The sequence below is a fragment of the Solea solea genome, chromosome 3 (genome assembly GCF_958295425.1).
Source record: "Solea solea chromosome 3, fSolSol10.1, whole genome shotgun sequence".
Classification (NCBI taxonomy): domain Eukaryota; kingdom Metazoa; phylum Chordata; class Actinopteri; order Pleuronectiformes; family Soleidae; genus Solea; species Solea solea.
The window spans coordinates 11,455,980-11,478,346 of NC_081136.1; the positions used below are offsets into that span (position 1 = coordinate 11,455,980).

The window sequence follows — 22,367 nt, forward strand, 5'->3', positions numbered from 1 at the left end:
CGAAGTTTGAATAAAAAGTGAGTGGAGCGTCAGAATTACCCGGCAAATGGTGACATTCGGGCAGGCCGAACCTTGCCGGAAACTGGCGAGTGGTGACGCCGAGAAGCAGCCGTAGCGACGCTTGTTGGAGTTTAGACAAGCGGAGGGAGCAAAATGGCGGACGAAGATATTACGCTTGATGGAAAACCTCTACAGTCGCTCCGCGTCGCGGATTTAAAAGCCGCTTTGGAGCAAAGAAACCTGCCCAAAAGCGGTCAGAAAAACACGCTCATTAAGCGACTGAAAGGGGTAAGTTTTCTCAAATTTGTTGTGGACGACTGTGTCGAGTCTGGCTAAGTTCAGCAGGAGGAGAGAGAAGGAGGGGGGTGAACGTTATAGGAGGCCGTAACGGTGTGTGTGTGTGTGTGTATATGCACGGAAGCGGGAATACATACATCGGTTTGCTCACGCTTGTACACATAAACAACAGTTTTTCTTCACGGTTGTTAGTTATTGACAGTGCAAAGAAAATGTCTACCCAATGAGTTCGTACTTGGTGGGTAGGAACTCGCAGTGCATCGTGTTGCACACAGTTAAATGTGCACCTGTCAAGTCGAGGCCTAAGCTGAGTGTGAGCAACGAACGGCCGCACACAGTGTACAGTATTCGACTGCACCCGTGCTTTTTGTGTGTTTAAGTCACGGCTGCGCCATGTAAACACTTAACGACTCGTTAACCCAAAATTGTTGTAAAATAAATCCGATTACAACAATGTTGTTGCTGTTACACACAAGACTTTGGGCACATAAACAACCACAAGTATCCGGGCCGCACCGAGGTTATAAATACTTAGGTCACTCGTTCTCCCCTGCAATAGAGACATTGCATGCACACTCCTTGAAAGTATAAGAATACATTTACGCTAAATTAACTTCATTAACTGTTCTCATACTCTTTGGACATTATCATCTTCGATTTTCGAGATGCAAGTTTCTGTAGCTGTTTTAAATGCCCTGATAGGCTGTTACATGTTGGGGAGTAACGAGTCATTTCAAATATTTAATTGTTTTAGAGCTGATCTTAAAGTTGTCGAAATAACTGGTGTATTGTGAAAACAGTTTGCATGTAGGAGTCAGGGGATTATCTTGGAACAGGACACCCGAGTGTCATCTTAAAGGGATAGTTCACCGTTTTAAGCGCGGTGTATGAGGAAATGGCACATTATCGTCAACTCAAACAAGGCATACCCCTGAGTGTGCCCATGTGGGACCAGGAGTCTTGTTGTCACAAGTAACATGGCTACCGGCAGGGACAAATGTTTAAGCAGATTTTAGCTATGTTATCTCTATGATACCTTACTATTTTTACCTTTTATCTAGCCTTTATACAGGCTTTTCTGGCTGGACACTTAACTGATTGCTCTCCTGCACCAAAGCTACCATGTTTTGTCAGTTTGTGTAACCGTGGTAAATAAAAACAAATCCAAACACCAAAGTCTTCACAAGATATCACATGTGTGGATGCAATAGTGGATAGTTCATAAACTAAAGTTTCTAGCCAAAAGAAAAAGTTGCTCTAAAGAACTGACAAATCCCTCCAGAAACATGTTCTCTGTAGCAGCTTTCTCCCTTGTTTCTTTACTGTTTGTGTTTGAGCAAATGAATAAGAGCAAAATGCATGTAAAATCATAAGATCTGGTTTACATTTCTATCTATATTGGTTTACAATTCTATTCTTGGTGTAATGCCATACAGTATAATTTTGCATTTAAATGATTTACCTTATTCATCCCTGGCAGGCTCTAATGCTAGAAAACCTACAGAAGTCATCCTCCTCCCACACCCACAGTGCACTGCAGCCCAACTCTCAGGTAGGAAGAGGTTTTTAAAAATTGGTGGGGGGGGTTTTAAATCTTAAAATAAATAATACTTTTGATTCATGTGATATCGTTTCCGTGTTATTTATGTTTTTGTGCTTGTTGTAGATTGGGGAGGAGATGTGCCAGAACAGCTTCATAAAACAGTACCTGGCCAAGCAACAGGAACTTCTTCGCCAGAGACTTGAGAGAGAGGCCCAGCAAGAAGAAGAGGCTGATGGTACTTCAAAACACACACATGATCCTAACTACTATAATATACATGTTTTAGGAAGAATAATACATAGCACAACAAATATTAAATAAATGTGCCCTCTTACATAGAATTTTGACTGACACGTATGTTGTGTCGTAATATACAGCAACTACTGACATACATCACATCATTGAAATCACTGAGATAACATGACATCCTGAGACATTTAGGGGGATTTCAGTTTGTTTTATAAGGACTGATGATTCCATTGTTTTGGACCAAATGGGACTCTCATGAATTTTAATCCTAATTTAGTTTCTCTGTGGTTTGTAGTCTGAGCTATGATGCTGGTGTCTATGTGGGTGGGTTTATCTGACATTGCCCTGAACAGGATTAAATAATATTTTTCTGACATCAGATTCTGTGTGTGAGGCATCCCAAGGGTCGGTTTTGGGACCAATTTTGCCCAATTGACATCATATATGCTCCCACTTGGACATACATACACAAACATTGTGTTTGTTCCATTTTTATGCTGACAGCATGCAGCTGTATATCCCTGTAAAGCTCACTGGCCTAAGCATGCCAGGTTTTCTACAAGACTACCTAGATAATATAAAAAACTGAATGTTCAAGAAAGCTCATTTCTTGTTAGACTGCTGTTGTTTTATGTTTTATGTTTTATGCAACACTAGTCACCTACTGCCATCTACTGGAGACTTGTCTATACTTCATAAGCCTGTTACTACACGTCTCTGTGTTTTATGTGATTGCAATTTAATTGCAATGTGCAGCCTATCGCTTAACTGTTACAAATGTGTTTTTATAAACTAAGGAACATTACCAGACTCAGCCCATGTTTAGTTTTAAAGATACTGAAACGATCTCCCAGGGTTTTGACCAAAGTGAACACTTTGGTCAAATCCCATATCAATCATATCAAACACATATCAATCCTCTTTACACTGGCTTCCAATGGCTTCCAATAAGTTTTTGATTTGAATTTAAGGTTCTTTTTAATTACTTATAAGCACATATTCTCCCTAGTGTATTAGTAATTTTCTGTCTTAGCTAAATACTTAGGGGACAGAGGTTTTGAAGAGACTCTGGAACTCACTACCAGAGGAAATTGTTGTTTTTATTTGTGATGCATTTATAACATTGTTTTGTGAAGCGTTATATAGATAAGGATTATTAGGATTAGGATTATTTTTGATTTTGGTGCTGACATGAAACTTCTACTTTGTGTCTGTCACTAACAGAAAGCCCAGCAGTGCCAGAGGATGATGACGAGCACTTGGAAGACAATGACAGTTTCTCCTATGTCTCTACCAAGGTCAGTAAATGCCACATGTCAAACAATTAAATGAACAATACTAAAGGTTATCCTTAAATGTAGCTGGTACTTTTTTGTATTATAAAGTTTTGGTTTTGAAAATGCTTGTGTGTTTAAATTTTCTGTGGCCTTGAGTTGATTTCAAAATAAAATTGTGTGCCATATGTCATGTCCATATTTGTGTCTAGCAGAATTGCCCCATACCATCCCAGTCCACTCTGAGTAGGGCAGAAGAGAAAGGAGGTGGTGATTCAGTTGTGGGTCATCGGATGATGGCATACAGCACTGACATGGACCCCAGTCTTGCCATTCACTGCCAGGAGTCCTCTGAAACTCCGGGACCTAGGATGCAGCAAGCAGCAGGGCATAAGGAGCCACCAGTCCCCTCACCTCCCCGTGCTGTCGCCTCACTGTCAGTGCGTGTCCTAGGTAAGCCTGACCGCCAAGGGCTGCCCCCTGTTGTGCCCAGAGTCCAGGAAAAAGAGGGCACTGCACCGAATGAACCAGGATCAGCTCATCCTGTTCTCCATCTCAGCCGATCTGCTGGAGTTTCATCAGGAAGTCATGTCCTTAAGGACAGCGACGATGAAGATGACAGTGATGATGAGCGTGACGATGATGACGATTGGGGCCCTGGTCCTGGCAAGGCACGAAAGGGAAACAGAGTCCCTCCCCAGCCGCAGCAGATGTCCCCTACTGTGGCTGGTGGAAGGTCCAAACGTAAGCTTCAAGTTCCGCAGCACATCCCACCACCACAGGTACAACACACCCCCATGCAGCTGCGCCACCCCACGCCTCCTCCCTCACCACCACCCAACCTGTTTCCCCTCCCTGATACTCCCAAGCAGAGTCCACCAGACCAAGAAGACCAGGAGGGAAAAGCTCCTGCACTAGGCCCAAGGATGGGGTCATTTCCACCTCCTACCATGCAGAGGCAAGACTCTGACTCAAGCTCGTGCTCCAGCAGTCCTGAGCCTCCTGTGAAGCGTAGGCCAGGACCTCTTTCTCTTCTTGTACACAAGATGGAGTCAGAGGGGGCTTTCTGTACATCTACAGAAAAGTCAGAAGATACATCTCACTCTACTGCTGGGTCCTCCACCGAATCTCCACAACAAAAACTGGAGAGAAAGAGGCAAAACGAGGACAGAGAGATGGAGGGGCAACTAAAGAAGGAGGAGAGAGAAAGAACAGCAGGAGAGAGAAAGAAAGCACAGGAACAGGAGAGAGAGAAGAAACACATGGAAGAAGAGAAGGAGAGAAAACAAATTCAAGAGGAGGAAAGAGAAAAAGAGAGAAAATGCCAGGAAGAGGCAAAAGAAAGAAAACATCAGGAAGAGGAGAAAGAAAAAGAGAGGATATGCCAGGATGAGAAGAGAAGAGAGGAGAATCACCTTAAGAAGGAGCAGGACAAAAGACAGCAGATGGTGAACAAAGACAGGAAGGTTGCCACTGTGACCGAGGGACAAGATTCAGGTTCCTCATCAGATTCTGACTCCAAATCTGACTCCTCTTCACAGTCATCGTCATCATCATCCTCCAGGGATAAAGCCTCTCCTGCCCGACAGCTGAAGGTCAGTCATTAAGGTGTCAGTCACTAATCGGGGCATTGATAAATATAAGTATAGTGTTAGTGAACAAAATGTGTTTCTTCAAAGAAAAAATGCCCTTTGTTACTTTTATTAACTTTCATATAAAGCTTAAATTCTTTAGACATATTGCGATTTGTCTTTCATTGTTTTTACTTTGAATAATTTCACACAGAAGGTAGAGGAGGCAGAGGACGAGAAAACTAAAACAAACCTGTGTAAAGAAGTGGAAAAACAACACCTTTCAAAGAGGTTAGTAAAAATCTTCTTTATGTCTTTGTGAATATTTTTTATTTTGGAACTGGCTAGAGAAACACACAACTACAACAGTGTGGCATACAAAAGCATTTTACCCATAACAAAACAAGAAAAATATATATTATCTTAAAAACTGTAATTGAATAAAACAATAAATGAAGTTATGATCACTATAATGTTGCATCATGCCCACACCATCCTTTTCTGTGATTTTGCTGTGAGTACTGTGCATACTATTTATTATCTCTGAAGGCTTTATCAGCTAGGGCCAAAACAGTTAATTGATTGTTAATCAATTACTAAAGTTATCTGATTTTTCAGCTTCTCAAAAGAGAATATTTCGGCATTACTTGTTCCATGTGACAAAGAACTCATTGAAACTGAATTTAGGTGACATCATCATTTAAAATTTTGGGAAACCCTCTGACAGTTGTGGACCAAATAACAAATAGATCAATCGACAGATTGATTATGAAAATCCTTTTTGGTTGCAGCCTTAGTGTCAGCCATTTGAACTTGAACAGTCCTTCACAACAAATCAAGTGGAACAAAGATTTTACTATGAGTTTTCAAGTAAAAATTCATTCATTCAAGTATTGATGACTAACAAATGTAATCCATTGTGCTGAATAATTTATGCTCAAACAAATCTAAGAGGGACTTTGTATTTCTTTTGACTTGGATGGCAGTTGGGATTTTACGTCACTTTTCAGGATTAACTTAACAACTGGTTCGGTTTTGCAGTGCCAGACATGGAGCAAATTAGTGCAAACTTTGTTTCAATGCCATTGCAACTAAAGGCAGCAGGCAGGTTTGTGTTTTGTTGCACTGTAACCTTAAGGGGAAATACATTTTTATATCTTGTTAAAGTAAATGCAAACCATTTGTATTATGTGTTTTTAAGAAGAAAAAAGATCAATGTAAATAACGGATATCGTGTTTGGTGTAAAAAGATTTGTGTTTCATTTAAAAGCAATCTGAGATTTACTTTTAAGCCATATTGCCTAGCCCTAACTTATACATCTATCTTCACCCCTGAATGCTATAATGTAGACAACACAGACTAATCATTTAATTTCTTGGGATATTGTGGTTGATTTAATTATCAATATCTGGAGGTCATGGTTGACTCTTATGTATGATTTCTTTTACAAATGACAGGACTGTGTCCATGAAGTTGAACTCTGACTTGCACTTTTGAGGGTTGTGCCAGGACTGAATAAATATTTTCCAATTGCATATCATTTCTCAATATGGACATGCATAAGTGTTCAAATTTTAAACACTGCTCACAAAACTGGGAGCATATCTGCCAAATGTTGCACATTTAATCAATTAATCAGTTACTAATCATTTGCAAGATTAATCACGAACTATTTTGTTATGGAATAATTCAATTTTTTCTTTCAATAGGAACAACTCCTGTTATTTAAGGATCATAAATGTGAATATTTTCTGTTAAATTTGCTCTTCTGTAGCAGTAAGTTAAATATTTTTGGTTTAAAGGTCAACAGCATGAGGTTGTCATCACTTTTGCCTGTGAACCAAATAATTAATTGATTATCCAAGGAAAAATATTGAACACATTAATCAATCATCAAAACAGTGGTTGACTGGAGCCCAATTTTAAACCCAACAGGATGAAGTAAACAAACCGTCTCTGTGCTGCTAAATATAGCAGTATATTTCTTTTCAGGCGTTCTGTGCGGCAGCCCAGCTGCTGGCGGGACCACTGCTGCTGCTTTTCCGGGGTTCTCCCGCCCTCATTTCTACCTTTCTCTGCTGAGTTATTGTGTTGCGTGTCATAACCGCTGGCATCAAATCATTTTTACGGTTTTTTGGGGGAATACGCCACATTCGGGCGAGTAACAGATTTTCATTTTATTTTGAAAACCCTTGACAGGAAAACGTGTGTTTTTTTTTTTTTTTATCACTCCGGTAGATTTGACACAGGTCTCTGTAACCAACATGGCCGCCATGCATCCCTGATGCCGACGCAGTGTGCGTTTAATCAGCAGTAGAAACAACCACGTCCAGATTTGTTTTTATTATCCCCTATTTTATCCCACGTTTAAGCGGAGTCAGCGCCAGCGACAGATTGTTGTTTTTTATTCTCGGGGCTTTTCCTTTCAAGACCGGTCATTATGCTGTCCGAAGGCAACAAAAACGGGTAAGAGTGAGCCAGAGGGCGACTGAAGGCTTCACTTTCACACAACTGATTCAGAAAACAGCCGGTCACAGCCTACAGTTGGTCTGGTTGATAATTTCCGTTGCCGGTTAGTTAGCAGCTCTTAACTGCCGCTAATATTTTATGTAATTTGATCACATTGGCCTGTTGGGAGCGTGTTACACGTGAGGGGGACCGGGGGTGGGGACGCAGTGAGAGTGTCTTTTGTTGGGTGAGGGAGTCGGGGAGATTTTTCTTAGGAGAGACAGAGGGGGGTCTCCTTTCTTTGATCAGTGCCAAAAATAGCTTTACCATGAAGTCATATATTGTTGAATAAATAACAGGGTCACATTGCATAGGCCTTATTCAGACTGCTTGATAAAAAGCTGATTTTCCTGCTTATCCATGTTTTGTCCAGATTGTTTCTTTGGACAGCAAATATAAGAGAAAATAAATTAATTTGATTAAATGTTTTAGTCTGATTTAAACCAGATTTGGAATTAGTTTTGAAATTAGATTTCTGAAGATGTGTCTCAATCTGAACAAGCTGACTGCACATTTGCATCATTCTTAATGCGACATACAGTAGTAGTATTAGAACTGGTGGTGGAAGTATTCGCTCATGCTGCAGAGCATTATAAAGCAAGCTGTGTTTACAGCACCAAAATGCAATGTACACACACCAGCCACTTTATTAGGTAGAATGCATCTAATGAAGTGGCAGAGTGGCACCAGGTGTGATGTAGGATGTAGTCTGCTGTAGGCCATCTGTGTTCTAGGTTTGACATCTCAACAACGCATTTTCTCCCTGAGAACTGCTGCTCATTGGATATTTCTTCTTTTTTGCTGTCTCTGTATACCCTAGAGTTGGTAGCGAGAATTTGGGTAGAACAGCATTTTCAGAAATACTCAGACACCTGGCTCCACCACTCTAAAAGTCATTAATGTCATTTTTCTTTCTCATTTTAATGCTTAGTTTGCATTAAAGAAACTCATCTTCACCATGTCTATATGTCTAAATGCAATGAATTGCCGCCATATTGATTGGCTGTAGTAGTTGAACAGGTGTACCCAATAAAGTGGCTGGTGAGTGTATATAGGAGTCTTCTCCACTGCTGTTTTTTTCCATGCGATAATGGACTTTTGTACCACAACTTGACAGGGCTGCTGTTTGGCGTGAGAGATTATGCACCTCAATTTTTTCCCCCTGAATCAGCGTTTGCAAACTGTGTCGCAAATGTGGGTATAACTATGCTGTTACCAAAGCAACCCATGCAGCAAGTTTGGTTATTTCTGGACATTAAATTACGGTTTAATTACTTGCAATTTATTGAAAAGGTCTTTATGTGAGAAAATGCTGATTTCTCTGAACTTAGGCATAGAAAAAAAATCTTGTTTGTGATATTTTCGATTTTAAATTTGATTTATTTTGGCCATTAAGGCTCACTTGATTCGTGGTCATATTATTCTGCATCATGTTGTCTTGCCCGTGGAGAATTATGTTTATTTTTTTGTATTTGTGTGGCTGTAGCTGTTAAAGATCTCACTGGTGTCAAGAAAGATCTTGAAAACAGACATCTGTTAGTTGTGCAGTCACTGTGAATGGGCCCTTATGGTGTGATATAATTCTCCCAACTGGCGTCATATCTCAGACTAATGTTCACTGGGATATGATTACATGAGTAGTTGACAGTGTTTGAATTTTATGAGTCAGCTTGTTAATTTGCACATGATTTCAGTAACTCAGTTGGGCTACAATCTATTTGTGTTGGTCTCTTGGGTTATACTCTATACCTATGGCATGTTATGTCAGGTTTTTTTTAATGCACTTTATATGGTACGTTTTACAGATCTTGATATTGGTGATACAGGCTGAACCTATACTTACACATGTTTCTTCATTCTAGCCTATACATAAATCTCTTGATTTGTAAAATAAGAGCTTCAAGGCAGGTATTTAGCAAGGAAGAGCCAAGCATCATACTGACACATGGTAATACATTTGTTGTGTTTTATTAGTGATCATCACCTTTCCTTCATTTCTGATCCAAAGTTGTATTTCTATTTAACGTTTGTTTCTCGTTAAAACTTGTGCAGGTGTGCCAAAGAACTTCACATCACATCCAGACACCAGCATCCCCATCTAATACCAAAAGTGTTTTGTAAATGATGGGAAAATGCCATTCTCCTGCCCGCACTTGGTTCTTATGTCATACCTGAACCTCTCTGTAGTCATACACTCACATTACTGACCCTTATCCAAAAGATGCTTGAGGCAGTGCTACACATCAGAGTAAGAGTAGAATTTGAACTTTGACTGCCTGAGCTGGCCATGTGAGACTGTGTGGTTGATAGTTTGCAACTTATTAATGTATTTTACATTTATGATCACCTAGTTTGCAAAAAAAGGTTATAATTTTATAATATATAATTTTATACTAAAAATGTTTGCATCTGTGATATGATTTTGATGATTAACCCAATATCTCATGGCCTGGCCAACTCCAGACTGCAGACTCGTACTCAAATGAGATTGAGATGCAAAGGGTGTAGTCACCTCCCATTTTCAAGAGGCATGACCAATGGCCTAATGACAGCATTGCTTTATTATTACACAATATCCATATATCTATATGTAAAAAAACTACACTATAACACGACGCAGTGATTAGTATTGGCCCTGAAATTTACTATCGCTACCCAAAAAATATGTTGTTTTTCTCCTTAATGTGCTGTTGGAAAAAGGACTGCAAGGAGTCAAACTGCAGAGTGGTGTGCACTATGATGGAGAGAAGGATGCTAGAGAATATGATCCTCCCACCTCCGGGGTGCTTCCTCAGTGCCTGTTTCATCATATGGACACAGCTGAGGAGGCTTTTGATAATGCTGGCAGAGAATGTTATGGTTGTGGCATAAAATATTACAATGTGACCATGATTTTTCTTTGTTTGAGATGGCAACAACAAAATGTGATGAAGGCTTAGACTGTATGTGGTCTAATGCAAAGGCACTATTGGCTTTTTTTTTCTGACCCAGCATAGATCAAATGAAAACCATAGGCATGGAGTCATTTGTTTGAGTTAGTCCGAGGTGTGTTTGTGACCGTGGGTGTCAGTTAACTTGCAAGTTATTTATAGGAGTGACCCAGATCAGTGGCCTCCAGCACCCTTCCTCTGACTCTTGCTGTGTTTTCCTCTTGTATTAGACATCGTTGTGCTCATGCTTGAACTCAAGAGTTGTTTTTGCTCATCTATCAAGTTGTTCGCACCTGGTGTGATGTAATTAAATTGCTCCTTTTATTGACGGAAATTCATTTATTATCTCATTACAGACAAAAAGCACATTGTCACGAAAAAGGAGCTATTTGTAGAAAATGTGTGTCATCATTTTGGTTGAAAAATGACATGACATTGTTACCTGTTTCTCACCAACCTAGTTGTTCAGACCAGTCCGTGCCCTCACAGCCCTGGTCAGAAATGTAGTGATAGTCACTCCTCACCCCAATTATTTTCTCTTCCTGCAGGGAGGTGTCAGAGCCCAGTGCAGCTGCTGTGACAGAGGTGGAACCAGAGTCTGAGAGTTCCATGGCTGAGCAGCCGGCGTCCGAGGCTGAGCCGGAGAACAGCGAGAACCGCCTGGAGGAGGTAAGGTCATGGAGAGCATGGGGGTGCCCAGGTTTTTGTTTTTTCTACCACTAACCTGCATCCTCATTCACACACGGGCATGTGTTGTTTAGAGGCTTACTCAAAACCAACACAACCCTAATGTTTGAACTGTCATTTAAGGCCTTTGTGGAGAGGTTATGCTTTTGAATTTGACTCTGATTTAACCACTCCTACACCTTTTCACCTTTTAAATGCTCACTTGGGTGATTATGCAGTTTCTCACATGTGAACAAACATGGGTTGAGTTGGAGCTGGGTTTTGAAATAAATAGGAATGAACTAATCCTTTCATTTGTGTTTAATGCAACTAATATTTCATTACTAGCTCTTTCACTTTGATGATCTCTCACACATGTCCATTATATGGCTGGTCCTGCAGAGGAGAGTCATGTGCTAATGCTTGAATGCAAAGAACTGGGTTCATAATAAGTGTCAGTGGCACTTATGTTAGTGTCAGACTAGGTTTCCAAGAGTGCATGTTCTTCATATGACCGTGCATATATGTGTATTAGGGAAGTAATGAGAGAAGTTAAAACTTAAAATCACATGACCACGATACATGAGATCAAATATCAGAATCACCTTTTATTGTCATTATACAGTGTACAACGAGATTAATCACAGTTATACCACAGATAACTTTCTAAGAGCTCAGATTTTGCCAGATAAAGAAATTGATAAATTGCAGCATAGGTTGCTCACAACCAAGTATTCATATGTTGCATGTTCTGTTTTGATTATCTAGATTAATGATGCCTATGCTATTGAAGTTTTTACTGGCATGTCTTTTTTTACTGTTTTCTTGAAGGTGGGTGGGGTTTTGATTTTCCCTCAGCTTTGCATGAGTAATGGACCCTGACAGTATGTGTAGAGATCCAATTCCTATGCTGTTCCTTTCACCCTCTTTTCATTCTCCCTGCTCTGTTCTATTCGCTGTCTCTCTTACCCTCTTTGTTCCCATTTTTACCTCTATATCCCATCATGAACGCTTCTCTCACTATATATTTATGGTGTGATTGCTGTTTAAAACCCCATTGATTGCTTTGTTATGAAGGTTCCCATGCCTCTTCCATTGCCCCTAATGGTACCTGCTGCGTACTACTACCACCACCACCACCAACACCTCCTCCACTCCTACTCCTCCTACAACTCCTGTCCCGCTATGCCCAAGTGCGTCGTTGGTACCTGAATTAGGGCCAGAGTCTGCAACCATATGGCACTGAGTAAAACCTGAGCCTGCAAGGCTGCCCCTGTAGCCCTCCAGTGATGAGCTGAGCCAGCAGATCACCACCGACAGCAGTGGCAGCCATGGTAACTGCAGCAGCACACAGTTGTCATGGTAACCCAGCCTTAGGGTTGAAAGCCTGCTTGCTGATCTGAACCGGACTGGACTGTACTGCACTGTGTTGGTGATGAGTAACGGGATAAAGAAAAGCGAGTGTGTTAAACGCCTTGTATCATCTCATGCTCTATCCACCTTTCCCACCTCCTATTTTGAAGATATGTACAGTCTCGCAGTGCTGTCCTCCAACATCGACACCTCTGTACTCTAAAAGCCAGATGCAACTCAAGTTGAGTGACAGAAGTCTTCATCTGCCCAGGTTTAAATCCATGCCCTCTGCTTGTGGGGTGTAGTAATGACTTTGGACTGAGAAATGCTGCAGTAACCCATACAGTGACCAGAGCATTTATATGGTCACTATTTGGGGGGTTTAAACTTTGGAACACAGTGGAGCCTGTGCATGGTCTATTTGGAAGAGATGCTTGTGGGACATTTCATGGATTAGACATCTATATATCTGAGGATGGGCTGTGTGCCTGCACTCATACTTCAAATCATCTGGAGTTGTGTAATTATTTGAGTGCGTAAGGCTGAGAATTGTCATCTGGCCTGGAAAACCTTTTAAAAAATGATTTGCATTATTGAGCTGTGCAAGTGAAATCCTCCTCTGTTTGATTGCATGTAAATTCAGTCATCAGTGTGATCATAATAAGAGAACTGCTCCCCTGGACTCAACACAAGTAGGGATTTTGGGGAAAAGAAAACCAGCATAATGCCAAGCACAAGTAAATGGACACATTATGAACTGTGGTATTTTGTGGAAGTAAAGTGTCATTCATCATCCACACCTGGGCTAAAGAGAGCTGCACATGTCAACAAGAAATCATCAGTCCATCTTCTATAGTCACACTGTGGGTGAACTCAAGTGTGACTCAGTGGATTTTTCATGACAGAATCAAGACATGGTGCTCGAGCTGCAGTGACTACTGCTACACCCACAACCTGGCATCTCAATTGACTTCATATGTGTGCAGAAACAATGCACCAGAGATGCTATTATCTTTTTCCTTTTTCCTACTACCTAGAATTGAAATGAACAAAACCAGTGGATTATTTTTTAATCTTCTATCCCTTAAAGACACTGATCATCTTTTTCATCACAGACATTTGTTCTTCAACCCATCTGGTTATATACACCCCATAAACATTTGTAAACTGGAACCGGATTTCGGAAACATGTTTTTGTCATCTTGACATTTCAAAGTCAGAAAGACTTTGAGGACTGTTTTATCGAATATGGACATTGACATTTAAAGAAGATACATTTAAGCCAATGGATTTTTCTTCTATTTGCTGGATGGATGTACCGCACAGATCATGGACATAAACTAAATACACCTCACCCTGGCCCTCACCAGAATTCATCATCAGCCAGTTTGAAACTTCAGACCTCCCAAAGACTGTAACACAACTCTGTGATCAGAAGTCAATCGAGAAAAGTTCTCCCCAGTCCCAATTCAAGAAAAAAGTCCAATCCAGTGACAAGTTCCTGCCTGGTGGCTAATCTGCACTCTCAAATCAAGTCCCACCCTCACTCCTCTGCCTACTCTGATTGGATCCTTGTTGCCTAGATAGTCAAGCCAGTAAGGAATCAGGTGTCAAATGGTTTCATGGTGACAAATGGTTTGATATGATTTACAGTTTAAAAAAAAACAAAAAACCTATTTTTTGTTAGTAAGAGGAGTAAATTGTTCTCCTCTGTGATTTATCACCAATTTTTATAGTCATTAGTCATATTTGCTGCGGTAATAATTTTGAACGCAAGCTCAAAATCCTCTTTATAAATTTGATCACACTCTGGATCTGCATTTGTTTGTTGTTAAATACAGTAAATAATTAAGATGAATTTCAGCTGTAGCATATGTAGTCCTGCTGACAGATCTGCGAGGCTTCAACACTCTGCTCTCTACCCCTGCTCTACAGAACTCATCAGCACACTGGATTCAACAGTATTCTTATCTCCATATTAAATGTCGTGACAGTTATTTAGAAACGTCGGATTTAGAAAATGGGTATTTTATAGAAGTTAATGAAAATGACAGGATCTTTTAATCAGATCCTCATTGAAGTTCATGATGGGCTCAAAGGAAGTGGGCCATACAGAAGCAATAATGGGAAACAGCTGTTTCTTTAATGGATATATATATATATATATTTATATATATATATATATATATTTATATATATATATATATATTTGTTACTTACATGTATGACTTTAAAATGTTGGTATTATTTAGCAGTAAAAAATTTTTTAGCATTCATTTAGTTAACATTTTCTGTTGATCAGGCTATTTAGGTTTGATCGTAATGACTGTTAGGTTTTTATGTAGTTTTAGAAAACTACCAATAAGGCTGAACAACAAATTGTTTTCGAATCAAAATATCAAAATCGCAAAAAATAAACAACTCTACAAGCAAGTCACAAGGGCTGCAATTTAGCTAGTAAAACATTATGCTGCTAAATAAAGGTTTATTGTAATACACACGTGAGTAATATCCTTACATTCTCATCCTTGCATATAAAGGGGTTTATATATTGATGGTGTCATGTGTTAATGCTCCTAGTATTTTTTTTTATTTATTCAATGGTAAATGTTGAACTGAAAGAGAACTTTTGAAATGACAATTGCAATATTAGGCAGAAGAATCGTGATTAGATGTTGTCTAGCTATCCCTCCTAACAAGTGCGGCTAGTAGTCAAATAAATAAATAAAATCAATGCAGTCAGTCATGTGAAGTGACGGGATCGATTCAAACCCGCTTACAAACACTTTGCTGGTCTTGTTTTACCCTTTATTCCCAGAGAAGTGTGATAGACGCCATGTTGTAATGTCATATTATAATATATGATCCTCTCTGATTTTCACAAAGGCGTATTCATGTCCTAGTGCACATCATGTACTCTATTTGTCCTTGACGCATGCACACACTCGGGCACTCGCACACACACACACACAGAAGGGTAGAAGAATAATGATTTATGTCAGTGTCTTTGAGCAGAGGTGGAAAGCAGAAATGTGTCTGGAGTCTCTATCGACCGCGGAATCATCTTCTTAATGTACATTTGGAGCCTGTAGGCCTCTGTTAGTTAACGAACCCCACCCACCCTCCCCTCCACTTGTCCTGTTTTACCTCCTCTCTGTTAATGCCTGTTTGGTCTGTACTCTTGGTTCTCATCTTGCCCCGCACCCCTGGGGTTTCTGTATGTTCTCTTTCTGTCTCTCTCTCCTTCCAGAGCACCACTCCTAAGGCTTTTGCTGCTCGCAAGATATCCTTGACCAGTGAGTATACCACATGTGTTTTCCCAACACCTGGATGATTCATCCTACATGAGGACTGGGGAAAGAAACAAGAATGAAAAGGAGAACACCCACCCTTGAATATTTTAGTCACACTTAACAGCGTACTTGGACTATCTTAAATTATGATTAATTGGTCTCATCAAGTAGAATAGCAATAGATTGCATGTTAAGCTTCTCTGATGACAGATACTTAAATTAATTAACACTATAGTAGTTTGTATGGAAAGTAAAATTACATTAGTGTCATCCTTTAGCATTAAAGTCACAATTACGGTCACAGTGCTTCAGTGTTTCTCCATATTTTAATACTCTTATGCAAAGACCCTGTTCTTTCTTCTGGCCTCAGTCCCATTGCTCTTTGTTCATGTTTGCCATTTATAGTTAAGTTCTTTTTTCGTTTTTCACTAGAGGCTGTGCTTCTCGGAAGCTCATTTGTGGCAAAAAAATATTCCACATGAAGTATTGTGCACACATTTTTGTAAACAGATTAGAATCACCACCTGTGAAAAAGCAAACATGTAATGTTAAGTATTGGTTTAAATGGAATTCCATGTATAAACAGATATTAGATGCTGCCTCTCTTAAGTAAAACAATTGAGGTTTAAGTATTCAAGCAATTATTCCTTCAGTAACTTGACATCATTTGTGCAGTGTCTCTGTCCTTTGTGATAAATTGCTGTTTTATTTTTTTATTCTTCTACAGGCAGTAAGTCTTCCCCAGCCACTACAGATGGAGGAGGAGAGGGTGAGACAGGAACTGCAGCAGCAGGGAGGAAGAGACGATGGGGCTCCAGCACAGCAGTCACTACTAAGAAACCATCCATTAGCATAACTACAGACTCACTGAAGGTACGACTGTTGATGTTTTACATTGATTTACTGGACTATTTATTTATTTTTATTTTTTTAAATGTGTGCTCATATATTTATATTTAGCTTTATATTTATATTTATTTATATTTATAAATAGCTATATTTAGCTATTTATTCACATTAACAACCTGAAACCCTTTTCATCCAGGTTTGTACCGATGTGTTGAGCCCTGTACTGTTTTTGCCTCTAATTGTTCCTTCGTCTGTGTCTCTGTCCTCCAGTCTTTGATCCCAGACATTAAAATAAACCAGGAGGCAGTGGTAGACCTACATCCAGAGGAGCTGCAGCTGTCTGAGGACGAGAGTAACCAGGACAACAGCCGCAGTGATGAGGACAAAGGACTCAAGATTCGACGCACTGTCACACAGGTGAGGAAAAGACATTTTTTTTAGGCAGCTGTTCCTGCATGTTACATGTTCATCTTTTAAATAATCTTATAACCCCGTTTAATAAGTCTATGCTGTCTTAGTTGGCAAAAAGTGGCACTCTCACTCGCACACATGTGGAATTGAGAATGTATATTTTGCTGGTGCAAGAGAGAAAATTACTTTCCTTACCAGAAGGTGGAAATTGTCTGTTTTTATCATAGGAAAAATGGCTAACTGAAAGACCAGTTAGGTGGCAGCGGCGGTCAACGACATAGTTTGTTTATCTTGTCAATTATTCATCTCACAGATGATTCGGATGTCCATGTTGTAGTTGTACTCATGTCCAAATAAATGCGTAAGCTATGGAAGAAGGATTATATATGATTCATAGGTGTGTGCCTCGTTGTAGTTGCTTGTTTCACCATGTCTGTTCTCCTCTCACACTGATTGACTGTCACATGATTGTTTTGCTACCTGTAATTCCTCCCCAGGTGGTTCCAGGTGACAGCCAGGAAAATGGCCAGACAAATGAAGAGGAGGAGGTAGAGAAAAAGGAGAGGGAAAAACAACGCCGAGTTTCCAGAGACAAAAGGAAGAGCAGTCTCTCAGAGGAAGCCTCAGAATCACAGACGTCTGTCAAAACTGAAGAGGATGAAATGAAAGGTAAAGTGCCTTGCTGAAAAATCAGTGGGATTTTGATTGCTGTAAATTGCAGGGTACAGATATCTGCTGCTTCTGTCTCCCATCATCCCTCAGGCCGCATTTTCATCTCTCCCTCTCAACTCGATTACACACGTTCCAATTTAATTTAATTTTTTTAACATGTCTCACTTAATCTTCTCACCTCTTCTTCATCTTTCCCTCAGTGACCCCCAGCGACAGCCTGGTGCGTCGCTCTATTAGTCAACAGAAGACTGGCGTGTCTGTCACCATAGACGACCCTGTTCGCACAGCTAAGCAGCTCTCGCCGCCTCGTGGCAAAATCTCAAATATCATCCATGTGACCAACCTGGTGAGTTTGTAACAGAGTGTCTTAGAGCACAAGGTGTGCAGAAAGTGTGTGGTGCTTTTTCCATATGTGCGAAGCTTGTGTTGAGTTTGGAAAGTCAAAATGAATTTTATACTTTCCCCACAAACTAAAATTACATAGAGGGGAAATGTCTGGATGGAAATATCCTGCTTTTCCAATTACACATACACCTCAATGAGACATATTGTGTTAATGCCAGTGGAAATCGTATCATTGTCATACCCATAATTTAGAGTCAGGAACGCTTACCCAGGTAATATGGGTGTAGTCAAGCATCACCTTTAAGTTTGAGGCACAAAACAGACTTAAACAAGACAAGACATTGCACAGTTAATGACTAGAATTTGTGGATTTTCTTTTTTGTGCTTCACATCCACTCATCTATGGAAGAAACAGGATGTTGGTTAAAAAAAAAAAAAGGAGAAACTAATCTGTGGTGTAGAGTGCATTATTAGAGTGGCAGTTTGGATGGATGTGAAATGCAGAAAACAGATTGTGAGGTCTGGCCTGAGGGTGGCGCCAGAGAAAAGACCATGTTGTATAAAAGCTGTGATCTTCTGAACTGTAATTGGGTTTATGACATAAATGCTTGTTTTACTGAAGCATGAGTGGAAATTCAGGCATAAGTTTCTGAAGTGTCTTGTCATTATGTGTTAGAACCCAGTTAGGAATTTCTGTGCCGTAGCTGTATCTGCATTTGGACTTGGATTGGGATTGTCATGCAATGATTTTATTACATCCTGAGTTCATTATATTAATCCTAATATACCTAATATAAATTGGATTAATATGAACTTGAATATGTAAATTAAATTAAATTTGAAATGTTAACTTCCAAAAATCAAACCTTTGCAGTCAAGCATCAGCTTCTATCAACTGGAAAATCACCATGCAACATTTTTCGGCTGTTTTTGATGATGTGCTGCAGAGTCGTCCACATTGAAACACTACCAACCTACTAACACACTTCTACTGTCAATCCGTCCCCAACTGACAGTTTGTCTTATTCTCCCTCTCTCACAAAGGTGCGACCCTTCACTCTGGGCCAGCTGAAAGAGCTGCTCAACCGGACTGGCACTGTGGTGGAGGAGGGATTCTGGATCGACAAGATCAAGTCTCACTGCTTTGTCACAGTGAGTGCAGATAAATCAACCATGTTAACTTGTCCGCTATCACATCTGGCCTTTTTTGTGTTTCTATAGCGTATTGTCCTTGTCCTGTTGAGAAATTACAATAGCACTAGTTTGTCACTCTCCAATAGACTGAAATTAATGTTTTCTAAAATCAAAAATCTAACAAACCTTTTCCTTTTCGTTTGGTTTCATAGTATGCAACAACAGATGAGGCAGTCGCCACTAGAACTGCCATCCACGGCGTCAAATGGCCTTTGAGCAATCCCAAGGTCCTCAGCGTTGATTTCTGTGAACAGGATGAGGTAAATATTTCATATTTAACTTTACCAGGATTCTTGCAGATGAAAGAACTGATATTGCAACAGAAGAATGACCAGAAAAGAGACAATTGGGCACTAAAGCAAGCAATGTGACAAGTAGTAGGCATCTCTTGATTTCAAAGTAAAATGTACAAGGAATAATATATTAACAGGTTCATTTTTGGAGCCGTTTTATATGTGCACCATCATACTAAACAAAACTGTTCCGTTTTTAAGCTGGAGATTTGCGGTTTAACACTCCATCTTCAGCGAACATTACCAGTTCTCTACGCACTACAGTCCGATGTACAAGGACTTTAAAGAGCGCAGAAGACGCATTATGTTATATAGTTTGTTATAGTTACACCTGTTTCTATAGTCTTACATTTGTGCTTTTCCATAGAATCAACTTAAACATTGTGTTTTGATTTGCAGCTGGACTTTCACAAAGGTGTCCTGAAGCCAGAGATAGAGGACCATGTGGTCCAACCTGTTGTTCCTCAGAACCGGCTGCCTCCTCTGATGCCCGAGAGAGACAGAGAGCATGACAGGGACCGAGACAGAGATAGGGAGTGTGAGCGGGACAGGGAGCGAGGAGCAGCCGGAGTGAGAGACATATGGGCAGAGCGCGAGAGAGAGATGGAGCGCCGGGAGCGAGCCCGCGGTGAACGGGAATGGGACCGGGACAAGATCCGGGAATTCGCAAGACCAGGGGAGGATGGACGACGATCTCGGTCCAGAGAGAGAGAGCGAAAGAGGAAGGACAGGGCAAAGAGCAAGGAGAGAAAGACGGATAAGAAAGGTAGGAGAAGATGAAGATGATGCTGATGTGAAACCAGTTCTGTTTTAAAAGACGTGTTTCCGACTGAAACCATTATTTTTCCCTCACTGACAGAGAAGGGAGATGAACCGCCGGCCAAACTTCTAGACGACTTGTTCCTCAAGACCAAAGCCGCTCCTTGCATATACTGGCTTCCACTCAGTGAGGAACAGGTTGGTCCTTCACACATTAGTCTTCTTCACACTGCAAGAAAACATTGTATTTTCTTTCATATCTACTTTTAATCCAGATTTTTTCCAAACGTCACAGAAAGAGAGTGTCAACTTTCTTTTGCACACATACACATGGTTTTAGAGACAGGGCCCTGCTCTGAGAAGGAAGAATAAGCTGATGTCAGCTATTTGATTAGCCATGTTATATGATATGATAACAAGTTTTTAGTATTTATTTGACAATGCTAATAATGCTAACTCCCGTTGCCCAAAGGTGCTTTAAACATTGTAAACCTTCATTTTAACATAGTGTAACCGTGAATTTGGTAAAAAGTGATGGATAGCGCTTCCGTAGCATCATTGAGAATTAATAGAAACTGTTTTTGTTTTTTTTTGCTGTTTTCTGTCCATCAGTCAGCACAGAGGCTGCTGGACCGCGAAGAGAGGCAAAAGGAGCGTGAGCGGCGGCGCAAGGAGCAGGAGGAGGAGGAGGACAAGAAGCGCGAAGAAGAAAAGAAAGAACGGCTGAAGGCTCGGGAGAAGGACGTCGCTGTGACGGTCGGCGGCGGAGCAGCGGGACGAGGAGCTGACGCGGACAGAGAGAGGGATCGCGGCCGAGACAGAGAGGGGGACAAGAGGAGAGACAGCGGTCACCGGCCCAGGCGACCCTCGGCAGGTGCTGGCAGCGGACGGCGGTCTCGAAGCCGCAGCAACCCGAGAGATAGACGCCGCTGAGGTGTAGGGACAGCTGCTGGGAAAGCTGAGGGAGAGCGAGGGAATCGGTGAAGCAGAGGACACAGCAGACAAAGTCTTGGGGAGAAAGCTTGTTTCCACCTGGCCAAGCATCTTTCACCTCAAATCCAGGACTTGTCTGCTCCTCTCTACCTGCTCCACCACGCTTTAATTCATCCACTTTAACACCAGCATTGTCTTCCAAACGATTCTGCCATTTTTCCCACCATCCTAATGTCAAATCACACAGAAAATGTTTAAATACATGCTCGGTTTGATGTGAATTAACGCTCCATCTAGCTCCACCCTTTCTCTTTCCGTCTTCCAGAAGCAAAATCCAGTCCCCTCCCAGAGAGCACAGCGTTCCCTCTCTCCTCCGTGTAGCGCTGTTAATTATCCTCCGTTGAAGAACAGAGGCATGGAAGGGAGGTGGTTTTTCTGGCTCGCCTCAGCATTTTGTCCCTCTGAGGTTTGGGAGCCCGCCTCTTTATTTTAGTTCTGTGGCTGCACAGTTCCTTCCTCCTCAGAGCCCTGTAATAAAACCAGTCCAAAATAGATCTGACCCTAACGTGTTTTCTCTGATCAGTTTTAGTGTTTCACTCTGCTGTCTTTTTTATTTTATTTTTTTTAATACTGTATACGACTAGATTCACAGGCTGTCGTCATGAGGAAAAGTTGTTTTCTTTTGTCAAAGTTTTATGGAGGTCCAATTTATTTGGCCTTAGAGGATTGTTATGTGTGTGATGACCATCTTCACGCTGTAACCTAGATGAGGTAGTGTATGTTCATGCGTGTGGTGGTGATGCTGCAGACATGCAAATGCCCGAGTCTCTTTGATGGTTGATCCACAAAAAAAGGGGGTAAGATGAAATTCATGTCAGTGGAGGTTTATTCTGTAACAAAACAGGAAGCTGAACCTCCCTGCATTGAAGTCTATTTGAAAATCCCTCCTTTAACCTTTCAATCAAATATATTTAAGGAGGTGGGAATAATGTTTCTTCTAATAGTGTCATGGTTACAATTTTAATGTTTTTAGTTTGAAGTTTGATTTTTGCTTTTTCTCTTCCTGCAAGTGCTGAATGTACCAAGAATTTAAAAATGAATAAATTTAAATGGGTTATCAGCTTTTCCTCTAGGATGGTTTTACTATTTTCTTACAAATGCATAATGTGACCTGTTGTGTTTTTCATCCTTTGTGTAATGGCAAAACGTTCAAGTAAAAATGGAAA

The 22,367-nt window shown here is 40.6% G+C and overlaps 1 protein-coding gene across 3 annotated transcripts; it reads left to right on the forward strand.

The window, feature by feature from the left end:
* Positions 1–127: 127 nt before the first annotated feature.
* On the forward strand, positions 128–22,273 carry acin1b (apoptotic chromatin condensation inducer 1b). 3 transcript variants are annotated; one of them, XM_058624122.1, is made up of 17 exons: positions 128–288; positions 1,778–1,849; positions 1,964–2,075; positions 3,314–3,387; positions 3,576–4,958; positions 5,149–5,225; positions 10,922–11,042; positions 15,643–15,688; positions 16,413–16,558; positions 16,805–16,951; positions 17,443–17,614; positions 17,818–17,963; positions 19,007–19,114; positions 19,309–19,416; positions 19,849–20,215; positions 20,309–20,406; positions 20,821–22,273. In XM_058624122.1, exons 1-17 carry the CDS (start codon positions 154–156, stop codon positions 21,139–21,141), a joined length of 3,633 nt encoding a protein of 1,210 aa, XP_058480105.1. In that variant the 5' UTR covers positions 128–153; the 3' UTR covers positions 21,142–22,273. The 3 variants fall into 3 exon arrangements, with proteins under 3 accessions (XP_058480105.1, XP_058480107.1, XP_058480106.1); XM_058624124.1 differs by having other exon boundaries at positions 5,152–5,225; XM_058624123.1 differs by having other exon boundaries at positions 3,579–4,958.
* The last annotated feature ends 94 nt before the right edge of the window (positions 22,274–22,367 follow it).

Excerpts from the sequence above, each read along its gene's own strand:
- acin1b (XM_058624122.1), top strand. The coding sequence starts at position 154 with ATGGCGGACGAAGATATTACGCTTGATGGAAAACCTCTACAGTCGCTC. Across the intron at positions 1,850-1,963 it reads CACTGCAGCCCAACTCTCAG|ATTGGGGAGGAGATGTGCCA; the intron begins GTAGGAAGAGGT and ends TGCTTGTTGTAG. Across the intron at positions 11,043-15,642 it reads GCGAGAACCGCCTGGAGGAG|AGCACCACTCCTAAGGCTTT; the intron begins GTAAGGTCATGG and ends CTCTCCTTCCAG.